General features: G+C 36.3%; 1 protein-coding gene across 1 annotated transcript in view; it reads right to left on the bottom strand.

Annotated features, from left to right (window-relative positions):
- The window catches only part of LOC306850169 (collagen alpha-1(XII) chain-like), a gene marked incomplete at its 5' end in the record, with an annotated part of 70,116 nt that overhangs the window by 14,432 nt on the left and 42,673 nt on the right, over positions 1-13,011 (bottom strand). The window contains 16 exons of the mRNA XM_079385635.1: positions 2,734-2,843; positions 3,150-3,292; positions 4,668-4,806; positions 4,923-4,961; positions 5,057-5,221; positions 6,183-6,326; positions 6,458-6,581; positions 6,666-6,805; positions 7,847-7,921; positions 8,004-8,156; positions 9,047-9,163; positions 9,262-9,408; positions 9,517-9,636; positions 9,883-10,012; positions 10,156-10,298; positions 11,169-11,298. Of these exons, the coding sequence (XP_079241761.1) occupies positions 2,734-2,843; positions 3,150-3,292; positions 4,668-4,806; positions 4,923-4,961; positions 5,057-5,221; positions 6,183-6,326; positions 6,458-6,581; positions 6,666-6,805; positions 7,847-7,921; positions 8,004-8,156; positions 9,047-9,163; positions 9,262-9,408; positions 9,517-9,636; positions 9,883-10,012; positions 10,156-10,298; positions 11,169-11,298 (2,019 nt within the window). The remainder of the gene's footprint in view (positions 1-2,733; positions 2,844-3,149; positions 3,293-4,667; positions 4,807-4,922; positions 4,962-5,056; positions 5,222-6,182; positions 6,327-6,457; positions 6,582-6,665; positions 6,806-7,846; positions 7,922-8,003; positions 8,157-9,046; positions 9,164-9,261; positions 9,409-9,516; positions 9,637-9,882; positions 10,013-10,155; positions 10,299-11,168; positions 11,299-13,011) is intronic.

Genomic DNA, 13,011 nt, shown 5'->3' with positions numbered 1-13,011 from the left:
AAGCGCATTTATTTATTTAACTGAATCGCAGCTTTTGTGAATTCACAATAGCACTGTGCTTTATTATGATTTTTTAATGGTTTTAATATTTCATGCAGCCTTAGAAAATGGTCTGATAACACTTTTCATGGATTCTATGCAAACTATATCTTAAAACATCTTAGATCACTGGTAAATCTGACCCCACCTTAACATTAAAAAGCAACTATGAGTCTCACGCAAGCTTCATGTGAACAGTGCTTCCAAACCATTCACATGACATTACCTTTAAATCTAACTCGGAAAGCTTTTATTCATGGATTGATTTTAGCTACTAAATTCATAATCTCTGGCATTTTATAAAAGAAAGGAAATGACATGAAGAAAGGGCCAGTTCTGTGTGGTATTGCGCAGCTGACCACAGAATCCATTTAATAGCTGTTTGCTTTTCCCTAGGCTCTCTAAGCACTCTTGTTAAGCATTAAACTAGCACAGTGTACACACTTTTGTCTTAATTCAGATAATAATGGCTTGTAGGTTATTATTAACTATTAAAAAAAATGATCAACTACAAATCCATCAGGCCGTGTGTGTTCATCTGAATTGGCAGTGGCAAGATTCTGGTCAATAACATTTAAGCTGAACAAGGAATCAAATACGATTCATTTTCTTTAAGCGATATTATTTTTGTTGACTTTCCAGTGATCCTGACAGATTTCAGTAGTTTCACTCAATGAAATTTCCCATGCAAAACTCTCCACGTTGAAGCAAGGCTGTAGCTAATGTGGTTTCTAAAGTGTTGCTTACTGACCCAAATCAATAGAGTCCTCTCCCAAGTCTCTATGACATTCTGGTCTCATGTTCCTCCACGTCTGTGGGAGTGACTGCACAATAAGTCCACTTACTTATAAAGAAATAAACCACATGATTTGAAGTATCATTCAAGTCGTGCAAATGTAAGCAGTGCAGTTCAATATTTATGGTTAGAGTTGGTTCAAATCCCTAACCCAAAGTATGAGCAACTGTAATAGTGATGCCTGCCTTTAGTACAAACCTGAGAAGGAAGAAAGAGAAAAGTCTTTCACTTTAAACAACTTTCTAACTCTCCAAAGCATGATAGGTTTGTTTAACCTAAAAGGTTTCCTTTTCATGTAACCAGTCTGTAATCTTGTAACCAAGGTGGTCAGCTAATCACCCCCTTAGCTCCGAATTGTTGTTCCATGTTCACGTCTCCAGCTATGCCAGTGGTTGCTGAACATACAATAGGCAACAGTGGCAAACCAATGCTTTTTCATGAAGCCTGGACCACAAATCGGCCTACAGTCACAATCCAGACTATATGACATCACTTTGTGATTAAAGCCACTGTGAAGATGTCAGTGGGCGAATCTCAAAAAAACGAAAAAGAAATTCAAAATGTTTTTTGTTTGTTATTAATAGCAATGATTCCAGTTATAGTACATTACTATAATATAGTAACAATAATGTTTTACATTAAAATACAAATAGAATTTTGTATCAAAATGATTTTTACATGCTTTACAATTTAAATAATACAAATTTAAATTTTAGTATTACAGTAATGAAAATTGGGTGGAAATAGGCTTCGTTTTCTTTAAGCATTATAATTATTTTTCTTTGACTTTCTGGTGGTCTTCCTGAGATTCACCCCAATTGCTCAAACAAATTTCCCACACAGACTGGGAAAATCTGTGGTTGTAAAATTAGCACAACTTGAGATCTGATTTGCCATAATGCACTTACTAGACCAAAACTGCCAAATCCCAGCAAGCATAAATTACAGTCTCCTTGTTGTCTGGCGTTTTTTACGTTAGCAATTAAACTCGGGACACTCGGGACAAACATGACAAAATGATGACATGTTTAGCTTTAAACAGACTCTGCGTGTGCGCTGGGCTTAGAAAAACCTCTGAGAAAGCAAAACCCTTTATAAAAACATAACATCATTAACGTCCTCTTTTACAGCATGTTCAATAGTAATGATTGATGTTTCCAGCTCTCGTGAACCACATTACTATGAGCGGCTCTTGCACAAACCTGCAGCTGGAATGATGGCTGGTGGGTGTATAGGCGAAAGCTCTGCGTGCACCATATGGGCCGTTAAACATCTCAATTTAAAGCCAAAGGCAAAATCAACAGTGGCAAATCTTTCATTGAGCTCCAAGTAAAACCGTATCTTCGGTTGGAAACACATTTCGAATTTATCAGCCAAGAGTCATAACACAAGCAATCTCTTCCAAAATCGTTATGTTGTACCCGACAAACTTTACTACTTTGCAGGGACTAATATTCATCTAAAGAAATCCCTTTCTCAATACGTTGTATCTGGCAGGATTTCCAAAAGGATGCTCCAAGTTCAAATCGATTCATATCCACAAGACTTCTGGTCAAGATTTAGGCAATACAGACTGACACCTGCGACCTCATCTAAAGGAGCCGGTTCAGTTCTTCAAGCTATTTTTGCAGTTTTATGAATTTTACGCGTCATTCACACTTAAAGGTTCTTTATTGGCATTGATGGTTCTTTTAAGAACTTGTAACATCCATGGAAACTTTTCATTGGACAAAAGGATGTTTACAGTGGAAAACGGTTCTTTACATTTCAAAATACATTTCAAACTTTGAGAAAAGTTCTTCTATGGCATCACTGTGAAAGCACCCTTTTGGAACCTGTATTTTTAAGAGCCATTTTAAACGCCCAAGTAGTCAACCAAAGTTAGTAAATCATTCTACCTTGTGGAAACTGCCATGGAAAACTCTCTTCACTTGGTCGTTATCAAAGGAGACTTTCTGAATTTCACCTCTGGAGTCCTTATTGTAGAATGAGATGATTCTACTGGAGGCTGAGAACAAAACACACACTTTACAGATGGCTCTGCACTGACCGCCCGGGCAAAAATTACAAAAAAAACAAAGCAATAACAAAACAAAGGATTTACATTCAATTTGATTTCCAAATTTGAGCTGGATGCTCTAAAAGGGCTGATTATGCATTTCTGAATAATTACCGCTATAAATCACTGCAAGCTTGAAATCTGGAACCCATTTAGAGGGTTTCTGTTTCTAAATAAGCTTTAGCAGACACCACAAGGTTTACTGCACGCACACACAAACACACACGACACATGGAAGGTGAAAATGGTACTTACGGTCAATGGTGAGCCCGACCTCAGGGTTGTTGTTCTTATCTGATATCTGCCATATATCAAACGCATCCTTGCCGGTGTCGGGGAGGAGACGGAAGAGGAGGATCAGAGTGTATGAGGGAGGAAGACCATCTGGATGGATTTCCCTTCAAAGAATAACACAGCTCATTTATCAATGCAAAGAACTTCATCAGGCAGCCCACAGACTTAATGTTCATAAAATCATGTCATAATGCAAAATATGACCCGCACATGATGGGTTTCGTGGGAATGTTGCATGTGTCTGATGACAAGAGAATAATTCAAATCTTCATACAGATTAATTTGTTGTGCAGTGAAACCAGACATAAATCAAAAAGTGCAGAACAGATTCATGTAGCGTCCTCTGAGAAAAAAAATGCAACAGACTTGGAGCCTTGAGTAATGGCAACATATTGAAGTATTTTCCCTCTGGTGCTCAACATGTTTCCATTTGAACAGCTGCTTGCCCACGTACAAATACAAATCATTATAGTTAAATTAATCAAGCGTGCTTTGGCCAGAGACCTTCAGACCAGATCTCAGGCTCAATTTGAGGTACACTTCTTGATCTAATAGTGTATAGGCAATCACTACAACATGTTTGAGAAAAGCAGCATTGAAAAACTGAGATTTTTTATGCAATAATTAGTAATTAAGTAATGATTTGCACTACTTTATTCCTTCCCTTTCTAGCTTGTACTTATTTGAACAATGCCTTGGTATTAACGAGGACTTCCTGTGTCTGTTTGCCTCTTTAAGAAGAATCGCTTTATGTATTCCCCAATTGTAAGTCGCTTTGGATAAATGACTAAATGTAAATGTACTTTTGTGCAAATAACACTACAAAATAAGTGTAATGAGTAATACAGGTATAGTTATACACCGTAATGTAATTAATTTATTAATAATGCATAAATTAACTCTCTGCAGTGTTATTTTAGTATTGTTATTTATTACTATTATAATTTAAGCCTATTTTGAATTAACATATTCAACATTATAATTGAATTTAACATTTTAATTTTAGTTTAATGTTTTGTTGTTTGCTTTTTGCATTTTTATTAGTGTTTTTATTACTATTTAGGTTTCATTTATTTTCATTTAATTTTTATTTACTTCCAGTTAGAAATGTTAGTGCTTTTAATCTAATATTTAGATTTGATCATACTTAAACTTTATTTCAATTGATAAAATAATTTTAATAGTTTTAGTTAATGATCAAATAACTTTCTAATGCTGTTGTCCACTACAATGTTCACAGATCTTTAATAAAAAAGAAAAAGAGGTTTAATATGCTGTTGTGACAACTATAAACAGCAAAAAACTATTTATATGAGATGAATTTCTACCACCAGTTGGTATTGGTTTTTGCTTGGACTTCCCTTTTGGACTTCAGTCAGGCCAAATAAAACTCTTTAAAATATATAGTTTTTGCCATTACAGTCTGTAGGGGAGCAGCTCAGAAAACATGCGAAACACATGCACTGCAATTCAACTTACTTTGTGGGCTGGGAAATGAATGCATCCTTATGGAGTCTGTATGCAATGTAACTGTTGAAGGAGCCAGGTTCCATGGAGACGCCGTTCATGCCAGCAAACGTCTTGTCAGTGATGTTAAAGGCTTCCAGCATCCTGAACCCTGTACGTTTTCATCAAAACATCAATCAAGAGATGCATAACAATGTGTAATGACAGAGGAAAATAAAACTATGATGATAGAATGTCTTCAGATATGGATTTCAGTCAAGCTCTGACCTGGGGATGTGAATCCGTCGAGGTAAATCAAAGGACAAGCTGTAAAATAATAGTAGGAAAGCGTTTGACTCTTGTCTTTAATGTTAGCGATAAAATGAACAATGCAATACAGACTACAAAGGATGACATCTTACAGGATGTTGCCGTTTCACAGATGAACGTAATGAGGTTGTCTTGGATCTTAGTAAATGCGTCAAAGTCATCAACGATGAAGACGTGTCTCTCGCTGGGCCTGCTTCCAATGTTCCTGAGTTCAGCGGTGTCTACGTCCGCGACACCCACCACAAACACACTGTAGCCTGTGGAAAAGACAACGCTGAGGCTTTGAGGAGCATGTTGAGTGACTTGTCTGAAGTAATTTGAGATACATCGCCTGTCAAGATCTCATTCAGGTCGTATTTCACCCAAAAATGAACAATTATATGTTGCATAAAGAAAATAAGGCCTATTTCCATGACCACTGAGATCTGCAATGTGTCATAATTAATGTTTATTTTTTTAATGCAAAAAAAAAAGATTATTTTATAATACAGTAATTTACATAGTTTAAACAGAATAGCCATTGAAAAACCGCAAAACATAATCATGGTCCAAAAACGTTTTATTTTCTTTATGCTAAAAAGTAATTAAAATGTCTTAAGTTCAGTTTGACCGAATTTAAGGCCATGCAAAGTTTTAGGGTGTATTCAAACCTGTCTTGTTTGGTTCGATTGAATCGAACTCAAGTAATTTAAGTAATTTTGGGCAGGTGTGAATACAGTAATGGCACTCGGGTGCGAACCAAACAACCAGCTGAAGAGGTGGTCTCGGTCCCTTCCAAACGAACTCTGGTATGGTTGAATGGATGAACCAATGAATGGATGACCTTAAGCACACTTGTGGTTTTGTTTACAGTTTCTGGTTCACTTGCAAAAAGAGCAGTGTGAAAGCGAACCACACCAAACACAAAAAAATCAACATTGTATTTGGTACGGACCAAAGCAAGTGAACTAGCGGACTTTCCTGGTGTGAATACACCCTTAAATATTTTAAATGGTATCAAAGTTATTTTAAAAGTCTTAAATTTGGCGAAAGAAAAACAGGAATTGCAATACAGTCAGATAAGATATTAAACTTCAAAAGACAATGATTGCATTGAATAAATGTGAGCACTTCATGTTTCAACATAAAAATGCGACCCTGTTGTGCTTTCTACAGCCTTGCAAATTTAACAGCAGTTCACAATCAATGAGTGCTGCACGTTTATGATCTCAGTGTTACCTGCATGCTGTAGTTTAGTAGCACTCTTCTTCACATCATCTTGAGAACGTCCATCAGTTACTACGACCAGAACCTTGGGAACGTTTCTCCTCATACCACTGTCTGATGTGAACACTTTGTCTCCGATATGCTTCAGCGCAGCACCTAAAGCATTCACACGCATTCAAACAAAGTATAATTTCATAGCCATTTGTTTCTTCTTTTGACACATTAAGGTAGGGTAAAAAAAAATCAGAAAGCTAAATCCTAGAACATAAAAACAATATTTCACAAACCCGTTTTAGTGTTTCCTCCTCTGTAGTTGACCATCTGAAGGGCAGACAGCACCATTCCCTTGTCGTGGTAGGTGTTCAGTTTGAACTCTGTTTTAGCTTCATCGCTGTACTGCACAAAAGACACCTGTTTCACAGAAGGAGAACAAAGAGCAAATGAATCCCAGCACTATCAGGCGGATGTGCATATGACTACAGACAGGTCGGTTACCTGCATGCCATTACGGTTGATGACATCAAACGCTCCGATCATGCTGAAGACAAATTGACGGACTTTAATGAAGCTCTCATCTCCAATGCTCCACGAGCCGTCGATCAGGAACACCAGGTCAGCCTTGGCTCCTTTGCACACTGGCATTACAAAACAGTGTGATGAGCAATGCAGGTATAGTATTTACATTACATTTATATTTATCCATTTTATCCAAAGCAACTTACATTGCATTCAAGTTACAGTTTTTAAATTTGATCAGCTCTTGCTTATATCACCCCTGTTAAATTGTTTTAGTTACTGAAATCTCAGTCGCGTATGCATTAAAGGGTGTTTGTTTAATGGACCTAAAATTCCATACAGCTCTATTGTGACTATTTACAGTATAATAAAAATTTCAGAGGATTACATTGGTTGGTAGAAGCCCTTTATTTTAGGGTCCAGTTCTCGCTATTAACAAACCATTAACCATGACTTTTGCCTCAAAGAACTACTAATTTTCTGCTTATTAATAGTTAGTAAGGTAGTTGTTATGTTTAGGTATTGGGTAGGATTAGGGAAGTAGAATATGGTCATGTACAATATGTGCTTTATAAGTACAAATAAACAGCCAATATGTTAATAATATGTGACCCTGGACCACAAAACCAGTCTTAAGTGTAATTTTTTTGTAAATTGAGATTTATACATCATCTGAAAGCTGACCAAATAATCTTTCCATTGATGTATGGTTTGTTAGGATCAGACAATATTTGGCTGAGATACAACTATTTGAAAATCTGGAATCTGAGGGTGCAAAAAAATCTAAATATTGAGAAAATCACCTTTAAAGTTGTCCAAATGAAGTCCTTAGCAATGCATATTACTAGTTTTGAAGTTTTGATACATTTACGGTGGGAAATGTACAAAATATCTTCATGGAACATGATCTTTACTTAATATCCTAATGATTTTGGCATAAAAGAAAAATCTATCATTTTGACCCATACAATGTATTTTTGGCTATTGCTACAAATATACCCCAGCGACTTAAGACTGCTTTTGTGCTCCAGGGTCACATATGCATGCTAATAAGGAACTAGTTAATAGTTGGAATTGTTCCCTATACTAAAGTGTTACCAGCAAAGCTTGGAAGCAAATAAAAAAGTATTTTGAAAAAGTGAATGCTCTTGTGTCTTTACCCTCGAGTGCAGCAGGGATGGTGGGTGGTGGTGGAGGAGTTGGAGGTGGTGTTGGGGCTACGGTGGGCTTCACCACTACAGAACAGACAAAGAAACCATGAGTAAAACTGTGATCAGAGTTGTGGGACTGAATTCTTCTGAATGCGTCGTGACTTACGTGTGCGCTCTTTGACACTGACTCCGGGCCCTTCCTGGTTGGGGGTCTGTGTGTAGACTGTGGCATTGTACAGTGCATCTGGTGTCAGCCCCTCAAAACAGTACTGGCTCTCAGTGGCGGTGATAGTGACCTCCTGAGCCCCACGGTTAGCCGCTAATGATAAGAGAGAGGCGTAAGCTTATACAAACATTAATATTTATGTATTTGAATTGCATTAAAATTTCCATGCATTAGAATTTCAAATATATTACAAACTAAACCAACTTAAAAATAAATAAATAAAGCATAATGTGAAATTATTTAATTAATTAATAAAAAAATTAAATCTGTGCACAATTTATTGTTAACTTTTTACTATTTTATTTTATTTCAATAATCATATTTTCAAAATAGATTTATTAGCAATTTTATTTAGTCAAATAAAAATTACTAAATTACTAAAACTAAATAAACTAAAACTAAATAAAAACTGCATAAAAACTAAAATAAAAAAAAATCAATATTACAATAAAATTTTTTAAATGAAAACATAAAATATATTTTAAAAATGTAATTCTAAAAATATTAACAAAAACTATAACAGGATATCAATTATTATTAAAATACAAACATTCTAATAATTTAGAATCAGCACAAATGTGTTCATTGGAAAATCAATTACATTTTTTCAGTTATAAAGTATGAACATGGAACAATGAGCTGTGGAACAAGCAATATTCAATTAGAAAAAAGTGTATGAAATTTAAACATTGGATTTATTGATAATAAATATATAATCCTGGTTATTGTGTATTTAAACACATTCAATTTATTATAATTTAAATCTGACCTGTTTCATTTATGCATGACTGATAAAAACGCATCATATCAGCATAATGGATAAAAAAATATGCAATTCACATGCATAAATCCTAAATTCACATGCATAAATCCTAAATTTAGGCCTAAATATTTCTGAGTGTATAACACTTGTAGAGGAACATGAATAAAATGCAGCATTTATGTTTAATGAACTTGCATCTCCTCGTATTGTATTAACTTACGATTGAAAGGATTGACTTTTAGCCTGTAAGAGGTGGCGGCTCGGTGAGGCGTCCATCTCATGCAGAAGGAGTCATAGCCGACGTCGTATGTGTTGAGGTCAGTCACATTGAGATACACTGCAATGGATAACAGCATTCCACAGTTAAAGCAGGTGTTTTAAAACAATCTCAAAACATGTCCGTACAATTTGTCAGTCAAAGAAACGAGCACGCACATGTGGTTCCCTGTCCGACCAGAGCGCCGCTCACGCCTGTGTCATATTGAGCATAAACCTTCAGGTCATACGTGGTGCCAGGCTGGAGGTTGGGCAGGACATGTGAAGTAATATCTCCAACAAACACTTCCATGGTGTTATCCGTGCCTGGAACAACACGCCGAACAGAACTTACTAGAGCATGTGCCAGCATAACCTACAACAGGATGTCCAGATTATGACAACAGGGTAAAATGATCTAGAACTGTCTCTTACCCACTGGGGTATAGACCAGATTATAACCGTTGACCCGCGCAGGTACAGGATCCCAGGACACTCGGAAACGAGTGTACCACTCATCAGAAACACGTAGGTTACGCGGCTCCAGGAGACCCACTGAAGGAGAAGAAAGAAACAGTAAACAGGAGCCAAGACATTGACATTTTCCCATACACTGATTTCCAGCACAGCTTCTTTCTTACAGTCAACATGTTTGACTATCTATCTATCTATCTATCTATCTATCTATCTATCTGTCTATCTGTCTATCTGTCTATCTGTCTGTCTGTCTGTCTGTCTGTCTGTCTGTCTGTCTGTCTGTCGGTCTATCAAGCTGTAATGTGATTGTGTAACCTTCCTTACATGTTTTTCCATCTCCAGACAGTCGTCCTCCAGGCCCATCTTGATAAATGGCCTCTACGTTGATGTTGTACGGAGTGTCTGGCTGCAGGTTTTGCAAGATTACAGAGTTTCTGTTGCCAGGGACACTTGTCTATGTGAAACACAGCAGGACAAGATCAGCTTTCTAGCATGCTTTCAATCAAATTACATCCATGGGCTCATAAAAATAGCTGATGTTCACATATAATGCTCATGTCCTTTATAATCACTACTATAAAACACAACACCACTCACAAACTCCTCAATGGGATCTCCAGTGGTGGGTGCATAGCCAATGCGGTACTGGAGCACGGGTCCTTCTGCCAGCTCCCAGTTGACGGTCAGCGTGCTGGTGGTCGGATCATACACACGCAGGTTCCTGGGGCCGCCGCGGGGCACTGCAATCAGAAGAACAGAGGTTCTCTCTAAATCATATTTCTGGAAGAAAAGACCATTTGTGTGCTGTTTGTGCCCATATGACTTACTACTTATATACTTTACCAGTATACTGAACTTTTCTGAGTACAGTAGATTTGAAATTGTTTAGTTTATAATGCAAAAATATAATATTTTTTATTAGAATATCTGCAATTTTTTATGTCATCATCATTACATCACCCAAGTCATCACAATTACAATTTAACATTATACTGTATATATATACAAATGTTACATTGTAACATACACTGTATATATATAAAAAGTCTTCTAATAATGTTAATAATGATTTTCTCTTTCTGACATCATTTAAAGAAGAGATATCATTCAATCTTTCGGCAACAAGTTTCTTTCACATTCTTTATGAGTACTTATAATTTCTAAATTTGCCTCAAAGAGCTTAGTATTTCAACTCTGCCATGGGACAATATCATAGTGCACATATTTTCCCCTAGAAATTTTTTTTGGCACAAGTGTAGGGTGGTGCAATGCTATTGGCTAGCGAAGCCATGTGATGAAGTTGAAATAATGTAGCAGGGTTAGGGTTCGTAACAATATATAACTATTTGTACTGCATATTTTGTATTGGGGGTAGTAACTCAAAAATTGGACAAAACATTTTTTTTCTTTGAAAATGATAAGTATGATAACAAATTACAACCCTTGTACTTTGGGTTAAGTTGGAAAATTGGATTTCCTGAAATTTCAGCTGATACCTTCACATCTGAAATGATTAAATAACAAATAAATAGAAAAGCTGACATTTCATTGCACAATGTGACTGAGAATGCACCACGAACACATAACAAAAGACCTGCAGTCAGACTCACGTGTTTTTCCATTGTCAGACACAGAGGAGCCCTCGCCGTCAGCATACAGAGCCACCACACTCACAGCGTAGTTTGTGTCTGAATCGAGCTGCTCCAGCAAGGCAGTGTGGGTGTTCCCTGGAACGAGTACCTAACAGACAACAAAAAAAATATATAATTTACCACCAGGGACACACAGGCTGTCTTTGTTAACCAGTGACATTTATGATACTTCAAATACTTTTACAATGATTAATGAGTGAAGCTCACATATGCAGGTCACATTTCAACACAAAATCAAAAGGAAAATCAATCCAAATAATAAATTCCATTTATTATATTATATTACATTATATTTGTTGTATAAAACACCTACATTTGTTCCAAGTTTGTCACACTTCAGTTTGGGGATTTTAACTACTAACTATGAGTTTTACCTCTTAATTTGCTACTAATTAATAGTTGGTAAGGTAGTTAATTTAAAAATGGATTAAAAATGGTCATGCAGAATAAGGCATTAGCGTGTGCTTTGTAAGTAGTAATAAACAGCCAATATGCTAGTAACGTGCATGCTCATAAACATCTAGTTCATAGTGAGAACCGGTCCTTAAAATAAAGCGTTACCATTTCATCTATGTTCATTCATTTACATAAGGATTCAATTCACAGTTGAGGCAATAAAATAGGACTAAATGAGCACATTTTACTAAAAATACTGTTCACAGGAATCTACCATTCATTCTTATCTGATTCTTATTCTGTAAAGCTTGTGAAGACAATCATTCTGTCCAGTCATGTTTTACAACAAATACTACAGTGTTGTAGGAAAATACTTTTAAATGATATTTATTTATTTTATTAAATATTTATTTATTTGTTTGTGTGTTTGTCTGTGGTAGTAAAAATAAAAATAATTCTGGTAATAAAAATAAGCTTTTTTTTTTTTCATTACAGTAATGTCAATGAGTGGTGTTTAATATTAAGGAAAATGTCACAAAGCAAACAAAGAAAAAATATTTATGCAAAATGATATGTCCCACAACATTTAATCCCTTAAGGTCACGCACATCAAAACTGCTGGCTTTAAAATCTCTAAAATATAAAATATATAACACCCTGAGAAAGAAGCTTGCCTATTTTTCTACAGATGACCTCTTGCACTCACTGATGTTTGTGTCACCACCGATTTCCAACCCGACCATTAGAGATCACTTACTCAGCCAATGCAGTGGAAACATTCCTTTGATGTGTTAATAGTGTAGCAGTTGTAGCAATTGGAGTGAATGATGTGCTGACAGTATCGTGCAATCACCTCCTTTCACTGCTCTTCACAACGCCAGGTCATGGGGGTGACTGACTTCCCACTTAATGACATGAGAAACTCCCTTTTCACGCTCCTGACAACACTATCCTTTATTTGGAAAACCAGTGGCCGATTGATTGCACTTCTGGAGTTTTTCAAGGTTCCAGTGGAAAAGGTAAAAAATTCATCATAGACCGGAGGTTAAAATTAAAACGCAGAGAATTTGGAAAACTGGCCACAATGTCGGAAAAGATGTACGTCCATAACAATATTCCACAAAGCCTTTGCGGCTGCAGATAAGAAGCTCATTCTGTTAAGACTGAATGTTTTCCTCAGTGCTGAAATAAAACAGGTTTGGGCTTAAGATTTCCCACAGCTGCTTTCTTTACGCAAGTATCTGACGAGAATAAAACTCATTTATGGATTTCGGAGCTTTGTGAAAATCCCTCTCAAGCAATGAAGTTCATGTGAGAACGAAGCTGCATGACATTAAAAACACAAACATCTTTGCGGAGGAACAGACTGCAAAAACGCTCAAAAGGTTGAGAGACTGACATTTGT

This window comes from Barbus barbus (genome assembly GCF_936440315.1).
Source record: "Barbus barbus genome assembly, chromosome: 30".
Lineage (NCBI taxonomy): Eukaryota > Metazoa > Chordata > Actinopteri > Cypriniformes > Cyprinidae > Barbus > Barbus barbus.
The sequence above is the reverse complement of the archived record's forward strand: the minus strand, read 5'-3'. Positions and strand labels throughout refer to the sequence as shown.